This window comes from Stigmatopora nigra, chromosome 7 (assembly GCF_051989575.1).
Source record: "Stigmatopora nigra isolate UIUO_SnigA chromosome 7, RoL_Snig_1.1, whole genome shotgun sequence".
Taxonomy (NCBI): Eukaryota; Metazoa; Chordata; class Actinopteri; order Syngnathiformes; family Syngnathidae; genus Stigmatopora; species Stigmatopora nigra.
In genome coordinates this window covers 13,734,569-13,762,367 of record NC_135514.1, presented here as the reverse complement: position 1 = coordinate 13,762,367, position 27,799 = coordinate 13,734,569, and the positions used below count along the sequence as shown (strand labels likewise).

The following is a 27,799-nucleotide window of genomic DNA, read 5'->3' as shown; positions in this document are numbered from 1 at the left end:
CGCTAAAACCTTGCAAAATCAGGTCATGTCCACCATGTGAACTGTGATGTTTCATTCCGGCCTACACCAGATCAAATCTATATTTAATTTCCCACTTATGGCTGCTAACTAGGTCTCTATTTTTAAATTCTTGCAGTATCAAGGATTTGGATAAAAAAAAATTCTCATGGACGATGACGATGATTGATGTCCAAACCAATAGTTAGTGGACACCGACCCCCCCTTTTAACCCAATTGTGGACAAGCCTGTCTTACTAGTTCGGACTTGTCCAACTGCATTTTTCCAGCCCGGGAGGAAATGATAATGGTTTAGGTTTTACAATGCAAAATAGAGCAAAGTATGAGAGCCGTATAAGCCTCGGGAGCTTTTGTCCTTTCTTTTTGGATCGCTTGAAAGCTCAATTTGTCCTAGTGATGTCATCCGAAAAAGACAAATGGACTGAAATGGAAGATGAGAAGTAGTTATAGTGCAAGTTCTTTAACAAAGTATTAATGGATATGAAGAAAATGGGTTAAAACTTACCAGAATTTCTTGATGGAGATATTGCCAATGGCCATCTTTTAAAAAATATGGATTCAGCAACTCTCGAGAATACGAAAAAAATATTAAAAATCAAATCTACTAACAGATGAGATGGAAAATACATGCATTTAAAATATATATATATTGTATTTGCTGGACTATAAGACTCACCTTTCAGTTTGGCTGACTTAATGGAAAACCTATTATTTATCTATTACCTTTTTATTTTATTCTTACTTTGACATATATATCTTATTTTTAACAACTTATTCCAGTGCAACATCTATTTTTTCCCCATTACATTTTGCATTACTGGCCTAGTTTGACTTAATACTGACTTCAAGTTTAATTTTTTTTTATTTAAAAAAATAAAATACATTTTTTTTAAAATATGTCAAAAAATTTAGACTAATTTTCTTAAAATTGCATTATTTCTAGTTTTTTTTTATATCTGAAAAAACGTAAACAAAGCCCATTGTGCAAAACCACCATTAAAAAAGCATGACATTTTAACATTAAATTCCACCCTTACATAATATTGACCTTTTCTATGATATGTCAACAATACGTCTCCATAAATAAACTCCTTTTACAATACACAATTTGACTCAAAAAATCATTCACTGACATGAAGACCAATCAACATCCAGTCCCTTTGGACAGTAAATCCAAAAAGTGCTTGGACATCTATCAAAACTTACCACTTTAACATGTACTCACCTGTTTTGTAGTATTTCAACATGTTTTTTTGTTTAGCCAGAATGACAGAATTTCCTGCTACTTAGTCACAAATTGAGCTAACATGTTGAGGCAAACACTGGAATTTACAACATGTGCTTTTTTGGACTAAAAAAGCGTCAACGTAGAACCAAAAAAAAAAACTAAAATCGCAATAACGCCATAATAATAAAAAACTGGGCAACATTTTCACCAGTGCACTAAATAGTTCTTTATTTAAAAAAAAAAAGAAAGAAAAAAATGTCACGACAATGTGGCGACTGTCTGAAAACGACGTTTAGTCCAAACATGTTAAATTCTGCGCATTTAAAAATTCCATCTACCAACTGTAAACTCTGTGAGAAGTCATGATCTAAAGTGCTTTTTTTTTGGTGGATAAGAGAGCGCAACCATAACAATGAATAATACTTTTGCTTTTACCATAAAAAAATGTAATAAAAAAAAAATGGGCAAAAAAAAGTGAAAATCTCATTAACTAATTTCTCTTTAAAATATTTTTTCCATTTTTTTTTTGGTAAAATCGGCGCACCAAACGAGTCCCAACTTTGCAACCATCCCTCAAACCTTCTCCAAAAACGGTCTAAAACTTTCTCATCATTCTTACTTAGTTCCTTCACTCATCACTTCCTGATCCAACTTGGTCATGTGACTAAAAGGTTGTGTTCACACTTGCGACGTTATGCCGCCATTTTAACAAAAAAACATTCCCTCCATTAAATCCAAGTACGCCGTTTGGTACTAAAAAACATTAGCTATGGTCCTTCTGTTCCTCTTTTGCCCGAGTTTTTGATTGGTCTAGGTCCGCCTCCTTGTTTTGTGAAGCATTCTGAGAACTAGTCAACTGTTGCCAGAGGTCATTTGCAGTTGGCCTTCGCCCAAGTCCTCAAATTACCACAGTCCATTTACTTAATCTCCTTCCACTGGGCGCTCCACTAAAAAAGGCAAACGTGCCCTGACTGGAGTTCAATCGCAACTTGCCTTGACTCAATCCCATTGGCCGAATGTCTCCAAAGCCAACAGTCCATTTAACTATCTTATAGACTATAAACAGTAATCAGAACCATGTTGGTGTTCCAGAACGGGCCTTGAAGTGGTCTTAAGAAGTTGACTCAGGATCTTTTTGGTCCGAGACGTCTTCACACTTGACTAAAATCTGCCAAAAAACACTTAAAACTGAATAAAAACCAAGTTTTCAAGTAGTCTCGGCTCACATGATATTTCCACTTGGGTTTTTTGGGTGAATTTGACCAAGTGAAGTTTTTACTGAAGACCACCGCAATCGGGGTTGCGTTTTTTTTTAAACATAACAAGTGTGAACACATCCCAACCGACAAGTCTTTAGAGCCATAGAAACCCGAGACGACGACAACAAGCCAGACCCCCCGATTGGACTCCAGAAAATCCTTCATCGGTAAGCGACTCCCAGTCATTTTTTTTATCGTTTCTTCCTCTGCTGCCGAATAGCCTTCCGATGTTTGAGAATAAGATCGTGAAGCCGATCCAGACCCTCCCGGAGTCCGTCCCCGATGATGGCGCAGGCGGGTTGAAGGTGCCACGGCGTGGCGGGGCTCAATTCCTTTAGCGCCAGGAGTTTCTCGATTTCGGCCGGTCCAAGCGAATGCCTCAAGTCCTGTTTGTTGGCGACTACCAATAGCGGCACGCCTTGGTTTTCCGAACACTTTGCGATCTTGTGGAGCTCCGTCTTGGCTTCTTCCATACGTTCGGCGTCCACCGAGTCCACCACGAAGATGATGCCGTCCGTGCAACGTGTGTACGACTTCCACAGGGGGCGTAGTTTCTCCTGTCCGCCCACGTCCCAGAACTGGAAGGTTACGGTACGTTGGGCGCCCAGGGATACCCGTACGCGTTCGGCGTTGAAGCCCTTGGTGGGCACCGTGTTGACAAACTCGTTGAACTGAAGCCGGTAGAGCACGGTGGTTTTTCCGGCAGAGTCCAGGCCCAGGATGGCGATGTGGAAGGATTGGAAGAAGGGGATACTCGCCAGGAAGCTAGGTTGTTCCGAGAAGCCATTCCCCATCTTTCCTCATGGGGAAGGGGGCGTGGTCAACTTTTTTTTTTCTTGGGCCGATCCACTCGGGAATTTTACGATCCAAAAGTGGTCACAGCGGGATCCTGAAAGCAAACAGACGGTTATTTTAGATGCAATAACATACAAAATAAAAAATATAAACGGAAAAAAACATGTTTGATCATTACTAGCAGCTAGAGCTGGGCGATAAAACCATAACGATAATTATCATGAAATAATTTTTGTCAACAATAATGTTAGAAATATGGGTAAATATGATATGATAAAAATGTTATAATTTTAAACTGCAATTACACCAGCCCACCACAACGGAGAATGGGGGCGCTGTTGCAAAATTAAACCTAGTTCCAGAGAATGATGGGAAAATGTTTTTTAGCATGTTAGCAATAGAAGCTAGCACTGAGAATGAGCGGAAAATGACAATAACACTGCCAAAATAAATGTTTACGAGATTCAGGACAACTCTGAGCTGATCCAGTAGAACACAAGTTTATTCTTTGCTTTTCATAGTGTAAGGGGAGTTTTAATTACACGACAGAATATCAAAAATACTCTTTAAAATCACATTTCACTCTTATAAAGTAAGGTAACAGTTACTGTTACTTTAATATTTGAATAAGGAGGAAAGTAATTTATTTACTTATTCAAGTTTGAAGTTTCAAATTCTAAACAAGATATGATTGTTATCGTGATTATTATCGAAATGGACAGATCTTTTTTTTATCGTGATAACAATTTTCTTCGTATCGCCCAGCTCTACTGCCAACCTTCCCTGAAAAAAATGGATTAGACACCTATTTTCAGTAGCAGACAATAGGTTATATAATCTTGAAATGACAATCTTTTTACACGCTTTTATGACTCATTGGAATTTGTGGCAGGGGACAAAACAGCCTTTGCAAATAAAACAAATTCCAGGAAAGACAAAAAAACTGCCTTTCCAAATAAATCCAATTTGAGCCAATTAAAAAACGAGTGTGAACATTCTGTTCTGCAAACACTGAGTCAACATTAGCCAAATTCTTCTTTGCAACACCTAATGACAAAGAAATCCCACATTTGGATTAGTTCCAGTTTAAGTGGCTGAATAGAAGCGAAACCAGTTTTGACTTCATGCACGCAACCGATTCTTGGAAAAACTCAAATCCTCCCTCAAAAGCATTTGCATGAAAAAATATAATATATTATGGAATATCCCTTAAACCTTGCTAAAAAAATACACCCAAAACATGTTGGCATTTAATGTATGCAACCATCTTAAAAATAGAACCTGTTACAGTGAATCACCCTTTAAGAAAATAAAGCTTAGTAAAATACCATCTAAACTAAACATCATCATTCAACTATATGAAAAATAATAACAAAAAAATATGTATTATGTAACGCTACTTTAATACAAAGATCACACATGAACCAACCGTTAAAATGTGCGTAGTAAGACATAAAAGACAATCCATAAAATCCTATAGATCTAAACATTTACAAGCATTCTTAATAAATCCCTGACCTTAAAAGAATCCCCCAACACTATATTATATTTTTAAATTGAATTTATCCGGTTTATAATTGAAGATTTTGTTGCATACCTCCAGTGGAGCTTAACCTACCACGTAAACCTGTTTTTATTACAGGCGGAGGGGGGGCACCCACACACACACGCACAGGGAGGGCAAAAAAAACTGCACATATTCGGTTACCTACCAGTCCAATCTTCCCCTTTCCGCGATTTTAAGTCGTGTTACACCGCTAAAAAGACGTTCCGTGCCGTTAAAAGGTTGATTTAATCCTTTATGCACCTCCACGGTGAGAACGAGGCGAGTACGTCGTGCTTGAACGCTCAAAGGTTAGCGAAGAGCAGACTGACGACGCTAGGACTAGAGTAGAGGGAGTAAACGCCCATATCGAATCGATCGCGGCACGCTATTGGCTCACGCGTTCCTCTAGCCAGCTTCTCATTGGCTTCTCGTAGTTGTCAATCACTAGTACGCCCTGGAATGAGGATCACCTGTTGCAGTTCCGGTGGACCCCGTCGTCATTTTAACTTGGTTTCTCAATTTTAACAATCTGTTGAGTCACAACTTGCCTGTTGCTGTTGCCCCATGAATAGTATTATAAAGTATTTTACACATCACACATTCCTCAGGAAATATCACTTACCTACGTTGGAATCCCAGTGTGTATATTTTAGACTCACGTTTGGATCCTAATGGCACATGTTAGGTGTTTTATTTATTTGAAAAATAAAATGATTTCAATTACGGTACTTCTTTTCTGCAACATTCGTGCGCATTCCAGCTGTATGAATTCGCTTTTTGAAGTAGAAATAAAAGTCCAGGTTAGAAAAGTGAACGTGTACTTTCACTGTTTATGGTTACTAAGCTCATGGCAACAGTTAGCTTTGCTCATTTAGTAGTCTTTTTGCGCATGCGCCATGTCAGGGTGCCCCCTCCCCTTGCGCGTGTTTGTGTTTGAAATGATTGGTCGAGAACCAGGAAGTGAGTACACTCATTGTGCTTTAATAGCGCCCTCGGCCAAGTGTTGGTCATTGGTGGTACTGACATAACCTCGGGTAAACTAAACATTAGTCTAAATTTGACGTGTGCTCTTTACAGTATACATTTATATGCGGGGCACATTTTATGGAATATGGATTGTAAATAAATAAAAAGGATCCCTGGGGATCAAAACAACAAAAACAGATGGAAGCCATAAGGCTATGTGCCTAAGCTTTGTTTGTATTAGATATTTTTAATGTCTACATGCTTAAAGATTGAACATCTGTTGCAAATATTCCACATATGCTTATGGCACGCGTGTTTACCATTTTTTTTAAGGGCGTGGTGGGCTTCGAATGAGCAGCTGTCCAGGCAGAAGCGGACCCCCGGGGTCAAGTTTGACCCACTGGCATGCTGCCTTCAATATAGCACTTGCATGACATTTAACATCAAAGTCTGAATGCAGCTGACATTTTCATAAAAAAAAAATCAACCATTGCTCTCACCAGCCTTTTGTTGTTGTTGTTGGGATTCTGCCTTGGAATTATATTCAATACAAAAGTTGTTTTCTTGCACAAATAGATAATAATTGTTGTAGTAATTTCTTTTTACTCTTTCCTTTTGTATACTTTTCAGAAGAAGTTAATATCAGACAACTTTGAGAGGTATTATACATTAAATATCTATGATGAATACATTTTAAGGCTTCTTGTCCCTGTAATATTCCTATATATTTATGGATATTTATTTATTTTTGATTTAAATGTTTGTTGTTGTTATATTTCACTTCGTGGTGAAGTTTTAAATCTTTTCATACTTATTTAATGCCAATAAAAGTATTGAATTCAATTAATTTATTCATTGACCCATTTTTTGCTGGTCAAAATGGGGACTACACTACCACCTTGTGGTCAAAAAGGAGAATACATAAGCGAAAAAAACTCGCAAAATCTGACTTACCTTCATGTTGAGCTGGATAGGGGTGGGGGGGTGGGGGGGGGGGGGGGGGTTGGGGTCAAAGGTGGTCTTCACCATGGACCGTCTTTAGCCAAAGGCCCAGCGCGAACGTTGTCCCGTGGCTGACTCGCTCTACATCAGGACCAGTAGGAGGCGCATCACGCATTAGGACGCTGACGGGCATGGAGTCTTCAGTGAGTCCCCCTTCGGCGGACACCTGCGACATACTGGAGAGGGGTCAAGGGTCACCTGGTTGTAAGGCAGTTTGGGGTCAGAAATGTTGTACCTGACAGAGGCAGGGAGGCCGTGCGATTTGTCTTTGGCGCCGTCCGCGGCGACTACCACGGCAGTGGCTAGCCGTACGTCGGCCCAGAGGCAAGCGCTGACCTCGGCAGGAGAGGGACGCAGGTCCTCCTGATGACATCATCATCATGCATTTTTAATGATGCTTTATTGTTCAGTAGGACTGTCATAAATAATTTACAAATTGGCAGTGGATTACTAATTATTCAGCAACTATTTACAGAGTTGATTATTATGAATAATATAAATTCTTATTAATAAATGCTATAAAACTTTGATTTGTTTATTCTTCAAGAAATTTATTTTTTTCTATATAAAACTTAACATATAATCCTAATTTATTTAATGTTTTTGTAATTTAATTAATTTCAATAATGTGAAAGTATTTTCTTATAATAATGCTCTTATTTAATGATTATTATGAATAGTATAAATTAATATAAATTAATGATATAAATGATTATTATTGATCAATTATGTATATTATTAATTAACTATACAAACCTTTGATTTCTTTATTCTATTAAAAAAAGATGTAGATTTAATATTCTAACTCCTCAAAGAATGAAAATTAGATATTAAAAAATGTGAATCCTCCCCAAAAAGTTTACCTGTAGCTGCAGGTGAGTGCGGTTCGACCTCAGCAGGACATAGACCACTAGGTGGTGCCGCTGGGGGTCTCCTCTACTCAGCATCAATGGGTACACCGACTAATACACATCATTCGTTGATTAATCTGATTATAATGCCACCAATAGTGTCCATACCACTCACTTCCCACACCCCCAGAACCTTCGGAGTCAGGAATTGCTCCGCCTCCATCTCCAACCCGGTTTCTTCTTTTAGTTCTCGTAGACCCGCCTCCACGAGCTACAAACAAATACACTCTTATCACCTGTCAGCTAGCACGGCATGGTCGCTAAACAAGGGTTGGGTTACCGTTTCATCCGGTTCGATGTGGCCTCCTACAAAAAAAGGGGAGGAGTTATAAAAATGTACCTTGCCACATACCAGAAAGCATCTTACCTGGTGGTACCCAAAGATTTGGGAATATTCGTAAATGTTTTGCACGCCGTGTGAGCAAAACTCTCTGATTGGATGACTGCAGGATGATAGCCACGCCCACATCCACACCTCTCTGTTCAGCATCCAAAGGGGGAGGAGTCGTGGACAGGTGTTTGATGGGACAGAAGGCGGGTCTCTGACAATTAAAATGATGTCATCAGAAAAATGTTCACTCCCAATTTATGAACATTTTAACTACAATACCTTTAGTGGGACGCCCGTGGGGTCTGGGGAGATTAGTAAGCGGTTCTGATCCACTCGATAGTTGACGTTAACAAGGTCAGCGGTGCCAAAGTGACCCGTGACACTCTGAGGACGCAGATGAAGCCGCCATGTTGAGTTCATTTACTGCTTCGGGTATGGGAAAAGTCATTCACCTGAAGGAAATGGACCGCCTGTGGCGCTGCTCCGTCCTTACACACCCACACAAGAACCTTCCGAATCCCGGCCATTTTGTACTATTTGACGGTTCCTTTGGACCAAAACACAAGTCAATACAGAAAAGTCAGTCTATTAACTCATTGGCTGCCATTGGCGTTTACCCTCCCAGTTCCAACTGACTGGACGTTTATTGCTGTCAATGGCAGTGAAATATTTAAGCACTTTATAAATAAATTGTACGATATTTTTGATCTTACTGATGCAGGCGAAAACCTGTGCTAGCAAGCTAGTGTTAATGAAAATAGAAAGTTATCAGGCAGCTCATTTAGCGTATTTTCTTTTACTTGTTGGAGATTTTATTTCCAAATTACATATAGCGCCACAACATAAAATATAGATAAACGATAGATACACATAGAGACAATAACAGTAGAAAGTAAAGTTTGTAGACCTACGAGACAACAAAAGAGACAGCCAGGTGTTTTGAAGGACTAAGACGAGTCGCGCCATTGATTACCTCACTTCCGCCTGGCTGTCGTTTTGCCGTTTTGAATTTTTTTTTTCCAAACTTAAATGAATATAAACACTAATTTCCACGAAAATCATTGTCTATGCTTTTCCACAATTTATAAAAACAAAAAAAAAATGATTCTTGAGAATGGAATTTGCAGTTGTGACGTATTCTCCCCTCGACACAAGTCAGCCCCGAAACTAGCCTTTCTATCGACGTTGACATTTCATCTTGGAGACATTTATACAGGTATAATCCGTTCAAAACAGTTATACCATTTATTTAAAAAGAAGTTTTCGAAGGCACCTTGATAAAAATTGGAAGCGATGTCATGCTTTTTTGGTTGCCACCGAGCTAAAGCGAGCCATCAGCGTCGATAGCTGCCATGCTAGCGCTAGTAAACAACACAAGTCCGAGGATCATTGTTTACATGCACTTCATGTCAGGTTTAAACTTTCAACATTGTCAAACTAAAGCTAAATGTGATTTTATATTTAATTTAGTACTGCATACAATAGGCTCATTGATTGTCAACTGCTTAAAATAATAATAAAAAATAGTTTAGAAAAAAATAATATTTAGTTACAATTAAAAATATTGACGCAATACTGATGACATGCGAAAATATGCGCTATTTTAACCTTTTAATTTAAAGTATTTCAATAATATTTGAAAATCAAAATAAAATAATGTTTTTTTCCCATTTATATTTAATTATACCCGAGCGAAGTGGTCCAGAAAATGGCATGAGATGAGATTTAATTAGAAAAAAATATAAGACAATAGTTCTTGTCAACAATTTCTTTAAACCATGAACTAACTATTGAAATCATCATTTTACTTGACAATTTTTCAAAAGTATTTTGTTGATTATTTCTGCAGGCCATCAAATGACCCTTTCCATTCTTTCCTCCAAAAATGGAATAAAGCAGCACCCCCAAAAGATGATGTAGAAGAAATAGCATCCTCAAAGTTAGTCTTTCTTCCGGTGAAAGACAACTTTTAGCTATGGAGTCCGGGGAAGCAGATACCTCCGTCACCCTTATCATCAAAGCTCCTGACCAGAAATACGACGACTACACTATCAACTGTTTCCTAAGTTGGACAGTGGAGAACCTCAAGAGTCACATTGCTAAAGTCTACCCCAGCCAGCCTGTAAGATATTTTCTTCCTCATCATAACATTGCTTCTGACTTGAGTTTTTCCTCAAAAACTCTTTTCAAAATTTCTATTTGTATTACAGCGCTCCAGAGATCAACGACTAGTCTACTTGGGAAAGCTCCTGCAGGACCATCTGCAACTCCGAGACATCTTAAGACAGGTTTGGTATTTTCTTGCATATTTGTCACTAAAAAAAATGATGACTCAGTTAAGGGTAGGGCTTATATGTGCATAAATTAGACTTGACGTCCACGAAATACAATAACACAAGAGAATATGGCCGATATGGTCATTTACATCAAAATAGAGAAAAGATAAACAGATAAAACGCTACAAAAAATAATTTGGATGTCTATGAATTAAATTCAAGAAAAAATTTAACTGTATTTTGCATAAAACTTTGAAAAACTCACTTACTTGTGCCTGCCATTGCTTGCTTAGGGTGCCGCCATCTTACCTAGAGATGACAAACTAGACCAGGGGTGGGCAAACTTTTCCGGCCTGGGGGCCACATTGACTTTAAAAATGTGCCGGATGGGCCAGGGTCAGCACAAGATACGATACACATAAAAAAGTGCATCCGTTAATAGTACATATGAAACATAAACAGAAAAAAAGGTTTTAAAAGTATTAACATACTCATCAGTTATCATTAAAGTAAAAAGTATAAAGTACAAAGTCAAGTCAAAAGGAATGAACTAGACCACTACGGACATATTTCCGGAATGTACTGCTCACATGACTTACTTTTTAAATCCTGTAAAATCCAGTTTTTTTCCAAATAGTCATCTAAAAATACAATTTTTTTTACTCCCATGTTATGTTATACTTCAACGCCATTTTCTCGTGTTTTCTCGTTAGGACCACCATCAAGACGAGTACCATATGTTACACCTAGTGTGCAACCCTCGCCCTCCACCCCACAACACCTCCTCACCCAACGTGAGTAAACACAATTTGAGGAAAATTGTATACTCCTTAAACCTCTCATTTCTCTTACAGAGTCCTGAAACTGCAAATTCAGGACTTGTTGACGGTCCTAGTATTCCCGGAGGTCCAAGTGGACTCAGGCATCGGGTTGACCCCTTCAATGCGAACCCTCAGAGTCCCATTGGTGCTTCTCAGATGTAAGCAGGACCATGTGACCTTATGTTTACTACATGTGACGATGACATCCATCTTTGTTTTTATTCTGGATTACTAATTAGGTCTCATGGAGGAACTCAGTTTTCTTTCCAAGGTGGCCAAATGACAGCCATGCAAATGTGGTATTGGCAGCAGATGTACACACGACACTATTACCTGCAGTAGTGAGTATGATGACAAAATAGATGATTTTTTGTGTGTGAAAGTGGCGGCCCGGGGGCCAAATCTGGCCCGTCGTATCATTTTGTGTGGCCCGGGAAAGTCAACTTTCTGTTTTAGGATCAAATTAAAATGAAGAGTATAGATGTATATTACATTTCCTGATTTTCCCACTTTTAAATCAATAATTGTCATTTTTTCATTAATTTTTCAGTGTTTTTAGTTCAAAAATCATTTTGTAAAATCTAAAAATATATTTTTAGATTTATATTTTTATTTTTTTAGATCTATAAAAAACTGAATATTCAGGGCTTTTAATCCAGTTCTTTTAATCCATTTATAATAAAAAAAATCGAAATATTATATCTAAAATAGTCCGTCCCACACGAAATCAAGTTGACACCCTAACACACACAGCTAGCATTATGCTAACACTTTAGCTTTGCTAACCCAGATTCTTAAAAAAATCTGGCATACCATCTACAAAGGGGGTATTTTTTTGGTTTAGTTTTTGAAGTACCGTATTTTCACAACTATAAGGCGCACTTAAAAGTCTTAAATTTTCTCCAAAACAGACAGTGCGCCTTATAATACAGTGCGTCTTATATATGGAAAAATTTCATTCATTGATGGTGCGCCTTATAGTCGTGAAAATACGTTTGTTTTTCTACTGTACGTCAACCACAACTGCAGCCATTTTTGTTTTTCTCCACTTAGTCAAGCAGCAATAGCAGCCTCACAACCCCGTAGCGCCTCCTACCCACCCAACGAAGCCATACAGCCCATCCCCGCCGCCGCCCCCCTGCCAGAAAACCCAGCACCGGCACCCCAGGCCGATGGCGAAATCCAGATGAACGCGCAAGGCGGCGCAGTGAACGCAGACGAACTGGACCACGATTGGCTGGAATGGCTCTACGCTATTTTCCGAGTCGGCGTTCTGCTCAGCTTTGTTTTTGTGTACTCATCCTTTGGACGCTTTATGGTGGTGTTGGGGGCCGTCATGCTAGTCTACATGTAAGTGAAAAATGCTTGTGAATCGCCCGGATAAGTCGATGTTGACCAGTCCTGTTTTTAGGTATCAGGTGGGCTGGATTCCCTTGAGGACGCCGGAAGAACCGCGGCCAAACTTTCCGGAACAACCTGAACAAGATCAAGCTTGGGAAGAAGCAGAGGTGCAACGCGGAATGCAAGAATTGGTACGTGCTGATTTATTATTTACATGTTTATCCGTCTAGACCAGGGGTGTCAAACATACGGCCCGCGGGCCGGATCCGGCCCGTCTGGTGGTTTGGTACGGCCCGGGGAAGAAAGCTGCATTGTATAAAATAATGAATTTTCTTTAAAATTTGTAGTTCTTGTATTATCCGCTAGGGGCGCAGTGTTTTAGTACGTGCAGACAACATGAATTGACATTTATTTATGTTCTTATGTTATTCTCTTGGTCATAATATATTGTTTATAATGTAAAAGGAACATTCTTTTAATATACTTTTTGATAGTTTACTCATTATTTGCACTAATTATTAGTATAAGTGACTAATTTAAAGGAAAAAAGTGGGCTTATTGTTAGTTTTATGTCATTTTGCAATGAGTTTACTGGTCCGGACCGCTTGATCTCAAATTAAGCTGTATTCGGCCCGCAGACCAAAGTTTGACACCCCTGGACTAGACTCCAGAGTGAGGATCTTTATTGACATTTATTTGACGAAAAGACTTACTATATATGGTCTTTTTTTTTTTAAAGCCTTACTATACATGGTCATTTTTAAGAAAAAACAGCCTCACTATACATGGTCATTTAAAAAAAATAAAACAGGACAACACGCCTACAAGTGGACAATTTCAAATTAGATTTTCTCGCAAATATACCATATTTTTCACCAAAAAATGATGACTGAATTGAGGGTACGGCTTATATGCGCATAAATTACACTTGATATGCCATAACGCATATAAAAATAAACTGTATCTTGCACAAAACTTTAAAAAAAATAGTATAAAAAGTTCAATTCTATCATTTTTTAGGAGCGCGTGATGGACGACGGCGCTGAGGGTGCCGAGCAGGAGCGCCCCGGGGCCCTAGTGGCGGCTTGGGTCTTTGTCCGTGCTTTCTTCACCTCGCTACTTCCAGAAGGGGAGCCCCAACGTCCACCCCAAGTACCTCCAGGACTCCGCCCTCTTGGTTAGAAGAACAAATAAACGAGCCTACAAACTAATGAACTTTGTACGTTTCACTCTGGCTCCCCTAGTGGCGTCTGAGAGAACTGTTCGAAATATAAGATATGTTGTAATAAGCAGAAAATGCTCATTTTGGACTATGACTGTTGAATATGGTGGGAAAATGTGGGTTTAAAATGTTAAATGATGGGGAATTTTGACTGTTGTTAAATGGGTAACTTCCTGTTTATTGTTGGGGGAGGTGAGGATTACAAAATAAGAGTGAAAGTTGCATATGTGAAGCTATATAGGAGCTTATGGCTTATCTACTCAATATTTACCCATGTAAGATTTTTAAATTAAAAACATCTATTAAGGTCTTTTTGGACTAAAATGCCTTCAGTCTGTTTTTTCATACTTTTGTGTTTTATTTTGTATTTTTGTAACTCATCTGCAATCCTGTAGGTAGCAGCATACCCATATTTTGAAGGTAGACTGATGTCAAAGCTAATTTATTTTCATAGAAAAGCAATGGCATGTAAACTGTAAAGTCAAAATATTAGATTAGATTATTTTAGAACTATTTTTTTCATTCTTAATTTTCATTAGCAAGACCGACATAAGACACACAAGGCATTGTAGATCTAGCTAAAAAACTGGAGCCATACGTAGGTAGTCCACAAGGTATATATATACATATATTTATGTTAATACTGTGTTTTATCATATCATGCATACATATTCTGTACTGCTAATCCTCACAAGGTTTACATAGGGTGCTGGAGCCTATCTCAGCCAACTATGGATACCCGGTGGAAGAGACCCTGAATCGCTTGCTAGCCAATCTCTTTGTAGCTAGTGTTAATAAAGCTTTCAATTAGCTTAGCATGCATATTTTGGGGATGTTGGCAGAAAACCAGAGTACCCAGAGAAAACCCACAAAACCCAAGGACAATATGTTATCCTCACAAGGTTTGCATGGGGTGCTGGAGCCCATCCCAGCCAACTATGGGCACCTGGTGGAAGAGACCCTGAATCCCTTACTAGCCAATCCCTTTGTAGCTAGTGGCAATCTAGCCTTCAATTAGCGTAGCATGCATATTTTGGGGGTATAGGAGGAAAACAAGAGTATCCAAATAAAACCCACTCAAACCTAGGGAGAACATGCTAACCCCACATAGTGGGGAATCACCCGGTATCGAACCCCCGACCCTAAAACAGTGAGACTAGCACCCTAACCACTCAATCACCGAGCTGTCTTTCATGTAATGGACAATCTCATTGGCTGCCATTGACATTGGACTTTTTGGACAACTGACCGTCTGATGATTGGACGTCCTTTACCGTCCATGAAGCCGAAATAAGTGGACTGGTAGAAAACCGTCCGTAACGTGATCAGCATGGATTTCCGTGTCCCTCTCTCAATGAATTATGCACGTCACAAGCTTGACAGACATTTGATTGGGTTACGTCCATTCCCCGCCGCTAGCCTCCCATCCAATCGCGTTAGGATCGGAGGCCTCGGAGGACGCTCGTAGGAGGTTTGCTCATCGTATTAAGTCGTTGTTATGCTGCTATCAAACCCGTTTTGTCTTTAGAGGACGGACTCACTTCATTACCAGGAGGACGCCACACTTTGGCGAGGTTTATCTCGGGTCAACATGTGAACGTCTGCTGTTAGCATGGCTAAAGTTACAAATGCCTCTACATACAACATTATCAAACTACCAAACAAAAACAAGATCCAAGTTACAAAATCTCCCAAAATGTCAATACATTTTCTTGCATTGTTGTTCTATTTTGAAAATTTTGCACCAACATTGCGTCTTACTTGACCACCCATAGTTCGATCCTTCACCTCATCTCATTTTCTGAACCACTTTATCCTCATTAGGGTTGCAGGGGGTGCTGGAGCCCAGCTGACTCCAGTATAGCCAATCACAGGTCACAAAGACATTAATGACCAGTCACTTGTAGCTAGGGGCAATTTAAAGTGTCCAATCAGCATGTTTTTGGAATGTGGGAGGAAATCCTGGATTCGAACCCAGAAACCCAGAACCGTTAGGCCGATATGCTAACCACTTGCTCCACCGCGCCACTTTCGATCCATTAAAATTTATTATTTATTTTGAGAGATATAAAACTAAAAACTGAAATTGTACAGTTTTTTCCATTAATTTAGAAATAATAAAATGATTAACTCCATCTAGTGTTGAAAATGAGAATTACAACAGAATGTAGCCTGAATCTAAGCTTGTTTTGTCGGCCATATTCAAATATATTTACATATTTTGGCTAACATAACGTCTTTCTGAAGGAAAACATTATTTGACACTTCTAATAAGATGGAAATAATATTAAATGCATTTTTTTAAAGTATCTTGAAGTCTGAAAAACAAAAAATAATTCAAATCACATCACGTCCGTGTCAATTTTTTCGCATGTTAGCGAAAATCCGTTTACAAATGTCAGTGTTGCGAAGGTTATTGTTTTGATCTAAACGTGTTACAGCAACATGGCCTTTCAATTGCGATCAAGCCGTCTCATTGGTCGGCTCGAGCGGCACTTTAGTGCCGTCCTGGATTTGAAAGCACTTTGCGGCTAAATGCCCAAAGACACGCCATCCATCATGCGGCCTGCTCTTAAGCTATTAGCATATTGTTAGCAAGATGGCCGCCTGCCCGTAGAAGGGACTGTTAAAAGTTGCTTTGTAGAAAAAAATGGGATAAAATACTAAATTGAAAGAAAGATAAAAGTACACAAAACTTGTACTTGGATATGTTGTCTGCCATTGATGGTAATAGATGTCTAATTGGAAGTAGTAGTTTGTTGTTGTTAATTATTTGTGCACATGTATAAGTAGTTTAGAGTTTAATAATGGCGATTTTTGATTTGACTTTGTTTAATATCCTTTAAAAATGAATTTAGGAATTTAATTCATAAAACAATAGTTTCATTGTAGGGATTTAATTTTATGAATTATTTATTTTAAAAGCAATTGGGGAAATTATTATTTTCACATCTATATGTATATAGATATTTTAATATTTTTATGGCATTTAATAAGGATTTAATTTGATGAATTATTTATTTAAAGATAATTGGAGAAAAAAGTTATTTTAACATCTAATTACCTTGAAAAATACAATATTTTTTTTATATTTTTATGACATTTAACAATGATAGCAATTGACCTGTATTTTCATTTTAGAGATTTAATAAATGGCCAAAAAATAACTATATTTTGTGTTTTAATAGGACTTTTAAAACAAGTTTTCAACATAAAAATAGATTGAAAGTTAAATATTTAAAATATAGTTTTTTTTCTATGAATTTAATAAATAAATTCATTGCAATATGTCGCGATATTAATTATCATATTGTATTAATTATATTTGCCATAATTGATGTTTATTAATGCATTTATTATAGAATATGTATATTTTTAGTAGTATGTGTATCAGTAATAAAGTTGTTATACTTAAACAAAAATGCAAATATGCACTTTAAATAATTTTTCATTATTAAATAGCAATAATTTTATATGTATCGACCACAATATGACATAAAATAAATAGAAATCGATCCATTTTTTTGGGTGGTGATATATATTTCTCAAGTTTGACAAAGTACTTTTGTAACTTTTGAAAGGTGATACATTAGAACATCATTTTCAGACAACCAAATAAATATATTGCACTTAAAAAAACAAAAAAGTCAATAAAACAACACACACTTGTTTGGTGCTCACATGACAACAAACAAACAAAAAATGTGTCCTTTGTCCTTTTTACATTCAAGAAAACCAAATAAATATGCAAATATGCTTTTTTGTACAGGGAATAGATAAAGTCTACACACCCTCAGTGATTGGACGTCTATTTCCGTCAATGGCAAAAGGGTGTGTAGACTTTTGACTTAAAAAGCATGATGACAATTCCTAGGAAGACTCAATGGATTTTTTTTACTTTTTTTTTTTAAATCCCTTATCCTAAGAAACTAAGTAAGTATGTAGCTCGTTAGCGTTAGCCTAACAAGCTAACTAGGCATTTTGCTTTGTTGTTTTTCAGCTTTTATTTTGGATTTCAGTCCAACATGCGCATTTGTAGTTTTTGTTTCTATGGTAACGTCTGTGCTAACTTTATTTTTTGTATTTTTGACAAAAAACTTTTTTTTGTCTTGTCAGCTTCGGATTAAAGTTTTTAATTTTGGGGATTTTTAGTGTTTACAAGATTTTTTGGTTGGTTGAGGAACCCATTTGAAAGGATTATATAACGGGAATAATAAAGGGATTCATATTTTTGAATGGGGCATTTTTTTGGTCAAAAAAGGGAGAAAAAAAGTTTTGATTGAAAAAGTTTTTAGGTGGCGTAATAGTTTAATAGTCTTAGGTTAGGTGCTAAATTGTTGTTGTCGTCATGGATTTGAGGGAAAGGTCGTTTTTTTTGTAGACAATTTAGTAGATTTTGATTAAAAACATGTCATTTTAAAATAAAAAAATTGGTTGAAAATAATGAAATTAGAGAAAGAGAATTTTAGTTTAGAATAATAGTGAGGGGAAAAAGTTTCACTTATTAATAAGTCAATTTTTTTGCAGTTATATGTCTTCATTTAAAAAAATGGCCCAAAACAATTTTCATAAAAAATAATTTAACCAAAAAATTTAACAAAAAAATACATAAAAAAATGCTATTTCCAATTTTAGCAATAAGCAAAAAAACACTAAATAAAAATATAAAAAGTCATTATTTTTGTTTGTTTTTTTTAAAGAAAAATAAGAACAACTCAATTTAGGCTCAAATCATGAGTCATTGTTCTTCTCTTAAATAAAATAAAAATTCCCGTAATATAACCCTTTTTGTTTTATGAACTGTTTTCCATCCAAGCCGCAATTTGACGTCCTCCCCACAGGTCAAAGGTCAACAAAATTATTTACAGAGGAACACAGCCCAGTGAGTCATACGAATGGCGTCATGACAGCGGAAGAGTGGCGAAGACCCTGAATGGCGGCGTATGGGCCTTGCTGGAAGTAATGGTGGTAACGTGGCACGTGGAAGGACGGGAAGGAGGGCCCGCCTCCACCGCCACCCCCACAGGGCGCAAGCGGCCCCACGGCCAGCCGCCCGTAAGGCGCTAACGGGCCTTGGATGGGGTGTGGCAGCGATGGGGGTGGTTGGAAACCCGGGAAAGCCGCCGCGCCGCCGCTCACCCACGAGCTCAGCGATAGGTTGTCTGAGGTGGCGAAAGCCGAGCCTGTGGATGGCGAATGGTGTGAGTTGGGGGGGTTGGGTGTGGGTTGGGCTAAGGGGGCGAAGCTCACCTCTGCCGTGTGAGGGGTGTCCGTCATCGGGGGGGCGGTCCTCGTCCCCGGCGTATGTTCGGATGGGCGAGCGGGCGTATGAGTGCTTGTGGATTAGGTTTTCCACACTTTCCCTGCAGCAGAAGTCCAAGAGAAAAGCCGCACATAAATCTCTTTGTTTTATAAGGGCGGTGTTTTTATGTGAGGGTGTTCCCGGTGGTGGGAGGGGGTAGTGCAGGCGGTGTCAGACGTGGGCTGTGTTAATGTTAACTTGATTTCATGTGGGCTGGGCTATTTTAGATATAATATTTAGATTTTTTATGTTATAAATGGGTTAAAAGAAGTGGATTAAAAGCTCGGAATATTCAGTTTTTTTGTAGATCTAAAACAATGTTTATTTTAGGTTTTTTTAAATATATTTTTAGATTTTAGAAAATGATTTTTGAACTAAAAACACTGAAAAAATGGATAAAAAAATGACAATTATTAATTTAAAAGTGGGAAAATCAGGAAATTTAATATACATCTATACCCTTCATTTTAATTTGATTCTAAAACAGAAAGTTGGCACTCATTATTTACTTTCTTGACCGCATAAAATGATTCAGCGGGCCAGATTTGGCCCCCGGGCCGCCACTTTGACACATGTACTCTAAATTGTCCCTAGCTATAAGTGATTGGTTGTTTATATCATCGTGCCCTGCGATTGGCTGGCCCCCAATTGTCCCCTGCCTCTGCCTTGGAGTCAGCCGGGATAGACTCCAGCACCCCTCGCGACCCTAATGAGGATAAAGCATCCTCATCATCGTCCTCAAGTAAAATGGTCATAATTATAAAGTCATTGAAAAAAAAACAGTTACTAAATTGCACTTTATCTTTAAAAAAGTATCATATACAAGACGATTAAAGTAATACTTTGAAAAATAAACAGAAAAAAATAGAAATACTCTACTTAGGTATAAAAGTTTCATATCAAAATTTAAAAAGTAAATATTTTTAAAAAATCCTACCTCAAGAAATCAAATAAAATTAATACTACCAAACTCATAATAAATAATAAATATCACCCCCCCCCCATTTCCTCTATCAGCCACTCAGCCAAACATGTTTATCATACCATTTCATTTTTTTATTGACTTCTGCCACTGCCTCGTCGTGACATAATCCATATCTTAATCAAATCTGACTTTGTTTGTCCCGCTTTTTTGTGCGCATGAGCTCATTGGAGTCTTGTCAAGCGGCACTTGTCAAGCCCACTGACACAAATTGTTACTCCAATGGGGGGGTCTGCATTACCCCCCCATCTCCAATCGGGTTAGCAAAGTGCAATATGTGTCAGCAGAACAGTACAAATGTGCCTTTTTATCGGCGCAACCCTATGGCAAAGTCCCATCACGCCATGCATGGGACGGCGAGGGGGGCGGGGCCTGCTGGCTTCAATCACTCCGGGTCCACCAATTGGATTAAAGTACGTTTGAGTGCGGGGCAGCATGGCGACTGCCGCTAATCGCATTTTTTTTTTTTTGCTCGTGCAGTTCCCCGGAGATCAATTGAGAGGATTTAATTCGCATTTGGTCGGTGGTTAGCAAAAGTCTGCATACCCGGGTTCGAACTCTAAAAAGTGAGTCTGGGGTGGAAATGCTGATGTTAGTGAATTTTATGGTATTTTTTTGGTATGTAACTGAAATTTGGTGGAAATTGACTAAAAATCAGACAAAACAAAATGGGGGAATATCACTTTAAGAGCCCGAAAGTGGCCTTTGAACAAAATGGCTGACTTTCTGTGGGTGTTTTCCCCGTAAGACTTTTTTTGTGGTTCAGTTTATGATAGAAATAATTATGAAATGTGTATTTTTTAAGGGAAAATGGACTTAGGGGTTCATTTAAAAAGAAAAAAATAATTCTGAAATGCTGTCATGAGTGAATTTTGTGTTATTTTTTTTGCTACGTAACTGAAATTTGGTGGAAATTTACTAATAATCAGACCAAAAAAATTGGTGGTATATCCCTTTAAGAGCCTGAAAAAGAGCAATTATAACAAAATGGCTGAGTTAGTGTGTTCTTTTTCTCGTAAGACTTTTTGTGGTTCAGTTTTTGATGGAAAAAATATTGAAATTAGTATTTTCTTATGGGAAAATTGACTTGGAGGTTAATTTAAAAAGATAAATACATTCTGAAAATGGCTAATATGCGATGTCCAATATTAAATCAAATTTTATGGCCGACAATGACACAAAATGGCTTCCCCAGAATTCCCTGTACCTCTCCATATCCGTCAGCCGTGACGAATCCCGAAATCCTTTGGCAAACGGGTTACTGTCGATCTTCAGCTTGGTGATCTAACCGACCCAAAAAATATGTATTAGTATTTTTCAAGCAGAAATATTCCAAATGTGAAATGGTCTGCTGACCCACCAGCTGGTTCTGGTAGGCGGTGACGGCGGTGAAGACAGTTTCCACAAAAACAAAGGTTCGAAATTCCTCTGACTTGAAGTTAAGGAGTGAAGCCGTGTGCTCCTTCTTTTTAATGATGTGGACACGAGGTTGGTACTTGTGCATGGAGTTTAGGATGATCTAAAAATAAAAAAAACACACAATTCAGACTTAAATGAATATGTTTAGTGAACATAAACATAGAAAATATTGATATTAAACTTAGAACTAACATGTCCATGCTGGTCCAGCTCGTTATTGGTGAGTTTGACCTTCTCAAAGGAAACCATTTGCTTCATTAGCTGCTCACCACTGAATGGAGAGTCGGGATGAACGTACAACCTGTGAACGCACCACAGCCACATGACGTCGTAAAGGTTTCTGATTGGCCAAGAGTGGTCAAATTTGACGTGACAAGGAAATAGTCAGCACACCATTTATTTTATGTTTTTATACTCCTTTAAACCTGAATGAGAAAAAAAATGTAACCACTAAAAAAGTCTACAAAACATCACTGTCTTTATTTGTTTATTTTTACTAGCTCTCGCAAGCAGTTATATGCAAGTGCTATGTATTTTTACCAGCTCTAATTAGCAAGTCATATGTATTTATGCTAACTCTCGCTAGCAAGTGCTATGTATTTTTACTAGCTCTCGCTAGCAAGAGATATTCGTTTATGCTAGCTCTCGCATCAAGTGCTATGTATTTTACTAGCTCTCGCTAGCTAGTGCTATGCATTTTTACTACCTCTCGTCTGTTCCTTTAAATAAAAACTCAAGTGTGCGTTAGCATTTGCTTTCATTTTGTTACTTTTGTATGTTTGTGATGGCTTAAATACAAATGTATTTTAATTTTGTTAATCACCTTTTTATAATTATTTAGCAATGGATTGCATTATATTTGTTATGTGTATCCATTTTAAGATATGGAGTATACAGTCTTTAAATTGTAAATTTGATTATACCTGGCAGGTAAAGGAGGGTCCGCTTTTCCAGCCACCAGCCATGAAGATCTGTGGTAAGCGTATCTGTACCTCTTGTTGTCCACTGGAACAATGTCCATCAAAACAATGTACTTGCACTCCTGCTCTACACCCGAAAAAGACACCCGTATGGTGGGGAACATCCGCCTGGAACGCAAGCACAACAACAATATTTTAGCATCATTATCATTTATTTTTTTCAATTATTGTTCATTTAAATTGGAGGCCTTAAATTGAATGCTAAAAATTAAAAGACTGAATGGGACAAATATTCACTATACATTTAAAATAATAGAGTTTGCATTTAATATATGTTCATTCATGCAAATTGTGATGTATTTCTAATATTGTTACCATATAGTGGGAATTATTGAATTGTAAATTATTTTTTAAATGCATAAAAATGTTTGATAACATGAAGTAAATAACAAAATTATTTTAGGTGTAATCCAAAGGACTCGATTTTTAAAGGTTGAATTAAAATTTTAAGATACACAATAAAGTGAATTCTTTAAGAAAGAATAAATAACAGTGTAAAATACATTAGCTTTATTTATTATTATGATAGAGCATTATTATTTATTCCTTACAACGAAAAACGTTACGCAAACGAAATACAAAACGACCTTATCAAAACCAAATTCATTTTAATAATTAAGCAAAAAAACCCTGTGAAAAACTGCAAATACATTAAAAAAGTAACACCATAATATTCCTCATCATATCAACTACATTAATTTTGATTCATTAGATTTGAAAATCTAAAAACAACATTAATCTACATAAGGCCAAATGAGTATTTTCCATTAATTATTATTATAGTCATCTTTAAAACCTTTAAAGAGGACACTTTCTTACATTTTTTCCCTAATTCTCGTCATTTATTTATTATTATAATTATTTTTTTGTACCTTCCAGACTTGGTGATGATCATCTCCGTCCCGAGTTCGTGGAACTTGTCCCAGAGTTCTTTGGTCTCCAGGCTGCAGGAGATATTGGCCATTTCCTCGCTGCACGGGACCCCCGGGCTACTCGGGATGAGGGGCTCCGTACACGGCGCGACCCCCGACAACAACTCGCCGACGTGCGGCTGCACGACGTCCGAAGACGTCGTCGCCGAGGACGCCGAGGTCGTCGAGTGCTCCGGCTGCCCGCACGAAGACTTTTCCACGAACTGCTCTGAAAACGTAACATTTCAACATAAAAGCACACATTTATTTACAGTGAACACTTCCATTAATGATTTGTTTCTATACTTTAATTTTGAAAACGACAATCGGAAATGATTTACGGCATGAATGACAGCTACGTTTAAAACGCAATGGATTAGAAATGCACTTTCGATGTTTGCGATAAATGAAAGTTAATTCATTAAACACACCAACGTGTGCACGAATGTAAAATTTTAAGTAAATGATCATGTATTATGTTAATAAAATGAAAAAACATTATGTATATGTCTTTAATTTTATTAAGATTATAGAGGCCGTAAATACAGTCACAATAGTCGCAAAATGCATTTCAGTAAACAAACAACATTCGGTATGAATAAAGGTCACCAAAACATACATTTTCATTAATAAAACGTTTATTTTTAATCCCAAGGGGAAATTCAACAGTCCGGCAGTCATATTTTGTTAAGATTTATAGAAAAATGCTAATAGCAGAAATAAAAGATAATAAATAAAATAGGGATATTATGACTAAACTGATTATCTCTCGACTGAATTTAATATAATACACGCAAACATTGAGTAAATAACCTCCAAAATTATTTCCTGTATTCACTCAATAAGAGAAAAATACATAATGCAAAAAAAGTTCTATAGATGGCAAATCCAATTGAATTAAACTATATTTTTTAAAAGATCGAAACACAACAAAAATGGATGTTACAAAATGCATTATAATAGTATATACGCATAAAAACAGATATAAATGGTAATATAAATAGAAACTAAATGAATGACAATCGTCATTAAGAGGCCAGAATCTTGTTTTATATAAAAATAACATTTTCATTTCTATTTTTTAATACAAACTAATCTAAAGCACTTATTTGCCTTCCCATGAAATCCCAAAAACGGTACGTTATCAATATAAGCTTCTTTATTTTTAGCATTTAGTGACCTTGAAAATGGTGGAAGAGACGTACCGAGTGGTTTGATGGTGCTGCCGTCCGGCCCACCGGGCCCACCCGGCCCGTCCTTGTCCTTGCTCGGCTTGCCACTGGACATAAGCGCGGCGATGGAGAAGGCGTTGGCCCGCGAGGAGAGCTGCGGCTTCGGGGAACTCCCGTACTCCATGTCGCTCCTCCGCACGACCACCGAGACGACCCAGCAACTCGACACGATTCAAGTGAGGAGAAGACAAGTGTGCTTTATAAAGGCCGGCCTACTCGCATGTTGAGGGAGAAGAAGAAGAAGGAGAAAGAGGAGGATGAAGAGGAGAAGATGGAGGATATCCAGGACTTCCAGGTGACTTCCAGGCCGGTCAGAAGGTGCTTGAGCTCTAGTCCGATCTTGCTGGAAAGCTCCGAGACAACTTGAGTTTTTGTTTTTTTTGCTCAGGCATGACGTCAGGCTGTCCCGTCGAAGCAGCCAATCAGAGCAAGGCTGCTGGGAAGGGGCGGGCCAGAGCAAAAAGGGGAGAAGACGTCATGCGGTAGGAAGTCTGCTTCTGTTGGGGTTGTTGTGGTTGAACTCAATTCACTAACATGGACGAGGGGTGGGTGTCCAAGGAGATTGGACTGGGGAGGTTGGCAGCAAAAGATTGTTATGTTAAAATGTAGCCTAGGAATGGAACTGAAATATTAGCCAATGCTAGCCCTTTCATTTTAAAATGGATTGGACAGTCAGTATATTGCCGTCATTGTCCAAAAAACAAAATGTAATAATAATTGATCCAGTAATTTCAATTCTTAAAAAATATGGGACATTTCTTTGCTCATTTTTTTGTAGAATATGTTCTGAGTATTATTATTAATATTTTTATTTAGTTATCCAAAATCTTTCTATTTAATCATGTCTATTTATTTATTTATTTTCATCACCATTTATTATTATTTTCCATTTTAATTTAGGCGCATACATTTTTATTTATTGAAATTTGCATTCATTCAATTTCGAATTTTATATATATTTTTTCATTTTAATATTCATTTCTTGATTTTTAATTCGTACTTTGTCATTTTACTTAAAAATAATCTCTATATTTTGGTTTATTTCAACATTTATTGACTTTTTTTCTGCATTTATTTCAACTTTGGTTCATTTAATTCTACGATTCAACTCTTTTCCCCAAACACAAACCCCATTTCATAACTTATCGTCCTCTAAACTGCGCTCAAACCCACGTGAGGGTCTTCGAGCCTTTAGCCGAGTCCAGAATGCAAATGCGACTGTGCAGATATTTAATAAGAGCCCCGCGCTGACAAAGTGGATTAGCGCTCGTTGGCGTCCGCGCTGGATAATGTGCTAAAAGCTTTCCCTCGCGCCGCTCACTGGATATTATTCACACTTTGAGGGGCCGGCGGGGTCTTTGAGGGGCAACGCGGCGCACAGCCAAACGCTTCACTCAATGCCTGGGCGGGATCGTGTTTCTGCGAGCTCCACAGACGCCGATAAGCGTCACTTCAAATGGGAGACGGCCATCAGTTTGACCTCTGGGTCAAAACGCAATGGACGTCTTTAGCTGTCAATGGCAATTAACATCACGATAATCTGAGCCATTATAGACAATGGAATAATTAGCTAAAATGGTTTCATGGTTAAAATGTCAACAAAAACAACTAAACGCTTTGTTTTGATGAGAATGGCTTTTAAAAAAATGACTACACAACTGGAAGAAATCATACATTTATTTATTTTTCATACTGCTTATCCTCACAAGGGTTGTGCGGGGTGCTAGAGCCTATCCCAGCTAACTACGGGTACCAGTGGGGGGATAAGAGGACAAACAACTATTTATGCTAACACTTATAGCTAAGGGAAATGTAGACTGGTAGCTAGCTAGCGTTGCATGTATATTTTTGGAATGTGGGAGGAAACTGGAGTACATGGAGAAAACCCACGCACGCCCAGGGGAGATCAGGCAAATTCTACACTGTGAGGACCCACCTGGGGTTGAACCCTTGACCTCAGCGAGGCTAGACACGCTAACTCAAGAGTGTCTGACTCGGGTTAAAATATATTTTTAGATTTTACAAAATGATTTTTTCAACTAAAAACAGAATTTAAAAAAAAATGACAATTATTGATTTAAAAGGAGAAAAGCCAGATAATTTAATATACATATATAGTTTTCATTTGAATTTGATCCTAAAACAGAAGGTCGGCACTCACGATTTACTTTCTCGGGCCACACAAAATGATGTGGCTTGCCAGATTTGGCCCCCGGGCCGCCACTTTAACAACTGTGCGCTAACTACTTTTCATAGGGCCACCAGAAGAAACTAAATCTTAAAAAACAAACAAAATCAACAACCCAATTATGCTAAAAGCAAATATACCAAAATTAACAACAATGTTAAAGGAGAAAAAACGTAAACACAAAAAATAACAATGCTAGCCATTGTGCACAAAAGTGCATTTATACCAAAAAATACAAAAACAGTTAAAATAGCAAAAAATATGTAACACACACTCCTTTAACCTTGCATATAATTGACAGTAAAGTATCCTCGTTCATTCCCGTCCCGCCAAAAAACTGTAAAATCACGTCTTCAGCATTTTAGGAGTCAACTTTTTTAAAAACGTGATTGACGGGTGGTTCCTCACGGCCCGGTCAGCTTTACGGGTGACAGCCTCAGTGTAATAAACCGTATATGCTGTGTGGTAATGGGGATTTACATGGCCAAAACAGGGCCCGTACATACATTACACGTCTTCCTTTAGGCAAATAGTCGCGGTAATCTGCTGCAAAACGTGGGTGCGGGGCCGTTGGGGTCGGCCGGCGACAACAGCCATTTCATTACGGCCCGGCCTCAAACGTCCCGCCGGGCAATTCAATCACGGGGCGATTATTTTTCCACCAAATTCCACTCTGAGGGGAATTGGCCGCCGACCTCGCGGCACGGGGGCCGTTTATCCGGCGGGATAATGGCGGAGATGCTTTCATTGTCATATCCCTGAGTGCGGCGCGGATCTTGTTACGCGCCACTCACCCATCACGCCGGACGGATTTAGGGCCAAAGTAGAAGAGACTAGATTAAAAATACCATCACCTGGCAAATTGTTACTTGACTTTTGGAGGTGACACTTTTCAACAGAAAATATAAGACAAGGCTTTGTGGATACATATATTTTTTATTGTTTAATACGTTCTAATAATAAATAATAACGTCAAATAATATATCAAATAATAATAATTAATATGAGTATTTTTTTAAATTTACGTTCAAGGTGGAACCAATGTCACTAATTTGTTTTGTTCGCCGGG

General features: G+C 37.9%; 4 protein-coding genes across 6 annotated transcripts; 1 reads left to right on the top strand and 3 right to left on the bottom strand.

Annotated features, from left to right (window-relative positions):
* Nucleotides 1-1,457: 1,457 nt before the first annotated feature.
* On the bottom strand, nucleotides 1,458-3,328 carry arl4aa (ADP-ribosylation factor-like 4aa). The gene has a single exon (XM_077720796.1). The coding sequence runs from the start codon at nucleotides 3,297-3,299 to the stop codon at nucleotides 2,697-2,699; it is 603 nt and encodes a 200-aa protein (XP_077576922.1). The 5' UTR covers nucleotides 3,300-3,328; the 3' UTR covers nucleotides 1,458-2,696.
* A 2-nt stretch (nucleotides 3,329-3,330) lies between these two features.
* Nucleotides 3,331-9,019, bottom strand: nudt17 (nudix (nucleoside diphosphate linked moiety X)-type motif 17). 2 transcript variants are annotated; one of them, XM_077720795.1, is made up of 11 exons: nucleotides 8,968-9,019; nucleotides 8,509-8,603; nucleotides 8,336-8,440; nucleotides 8,093-8,267; nucleotides 8,006-8,031; nucleotides 7,841-7,936; nucleotides 7,678-7,776; nucleotides 7,050-7,177; nucleotides 6,820-6,990; nucleotides 5,469-6,782; nucleotides 3,331-3,394 (listed from the first exon to the last, which is right to left on the bottom strand). In XM_077720795.1, exons 2-9 carry the CDS (start codon nucleotides 8,581-8,583, stop codon nucleotides 6,822-6,824), a joined length of 873 nt encoding a protein of 290 aa, XP_077576921.1. In that variant the 5' UTR covers nucleotides 8,584-8,603; nucleotides 8,968-9,019; the 3' UTR covers nucleotides 3,331-3,394; nucleotides 5,469-6,782; nucleotides 6,820-6,821. The 2 variants fall into 2 exon arrangements, 1 of the variants encoding a protein (XP_077576921.1); XR_013326878.1 differs by lacking the exons at nucleotides 5,469-6,782; nucleotides 6,820-6,990; nucleotides 7,050-7,177; ... (5 more) ...; nucleotides 8,509-8,603; nucleotides 8,968-9,019 and adding an exon at nucleotides 5,013-5,457.
* An 882-nt stretch (nucleotides 9,020-9,901) lies between these two features.
* Nucleotides 9,902-13,889, top strand: LOC144199276 (homocysteine-responsive endoplasmic reticulum-resident ubiquitin-like domain member 2 protein). Its single transcript, XM_077720794.1, has 8 exons — nucleotides 9,902-10,178; nucleotides 10,267-10,344; nucleotides 11,046-11,126; nucleotides 11,187-11,311; nucleotides 11,393-11,494; nucleotides 12,207-12,503; nucleotides 12,565-12,685; nucleotides 13,515-13,889. The coding sequence occupies exons 1-8, from the start codon at nucleotides 10,032-10,034 to the stop codon at nucleotides 13,674-13,676; spliced, it is 1,113 nt and encodes a 370-aa protein (XP_077576920.1). The 5' UTR covers nucleotides 9,902-10,031; the 3' UTR covers nucleotides 13,677-13,889.
* Nucleotides 13,890-18,476: 4,587 nt separating this feature from the next.
* Nucleotides 18,477-24,899, bottom strand: tbx20 (T-box transcription factor 20). Of its 2 annotated transcripts, none has more exons than XM_077720814.1 (8): nucleotides 24,516-24,899; nucleotides 23,272-23,539; nucleotides 22,343-22,507; nucleotides 21,612-21,720; nucleotides 21,361-21,519; nucleotides 21,208-21,284; nucleotides 18,967-19,079; nucleotides 18,477-18,899 (listed from the first exon to the last, which is right to left on the bottom strand). In XM_077720814.1, exons 1-8 carry the CDS (start codon nucleotides 24,664-24,666, stop codon nucleotides 18,604-18,606), a joined length of 1,338 nt encoding a protein of 445 aa, XP_077576940.1. In that variant the 5' UTR covers nucleotides 24,667-24,899; the 3' UTR covers nucleotides 18,477-18,603. The 2 variants fall into 2 exon arrangements, with proteins under 2 accessions (XP_077576940.1, XP_077576939.1); XM_077720813.1 differs by having other exon boundaries at nucleotides 18,967-19,083; nucleotides 21,209-21,284.
* Between the last annotated feature and the right edge of the window lie 2,900 nt (nucleotides 24,900-27,799).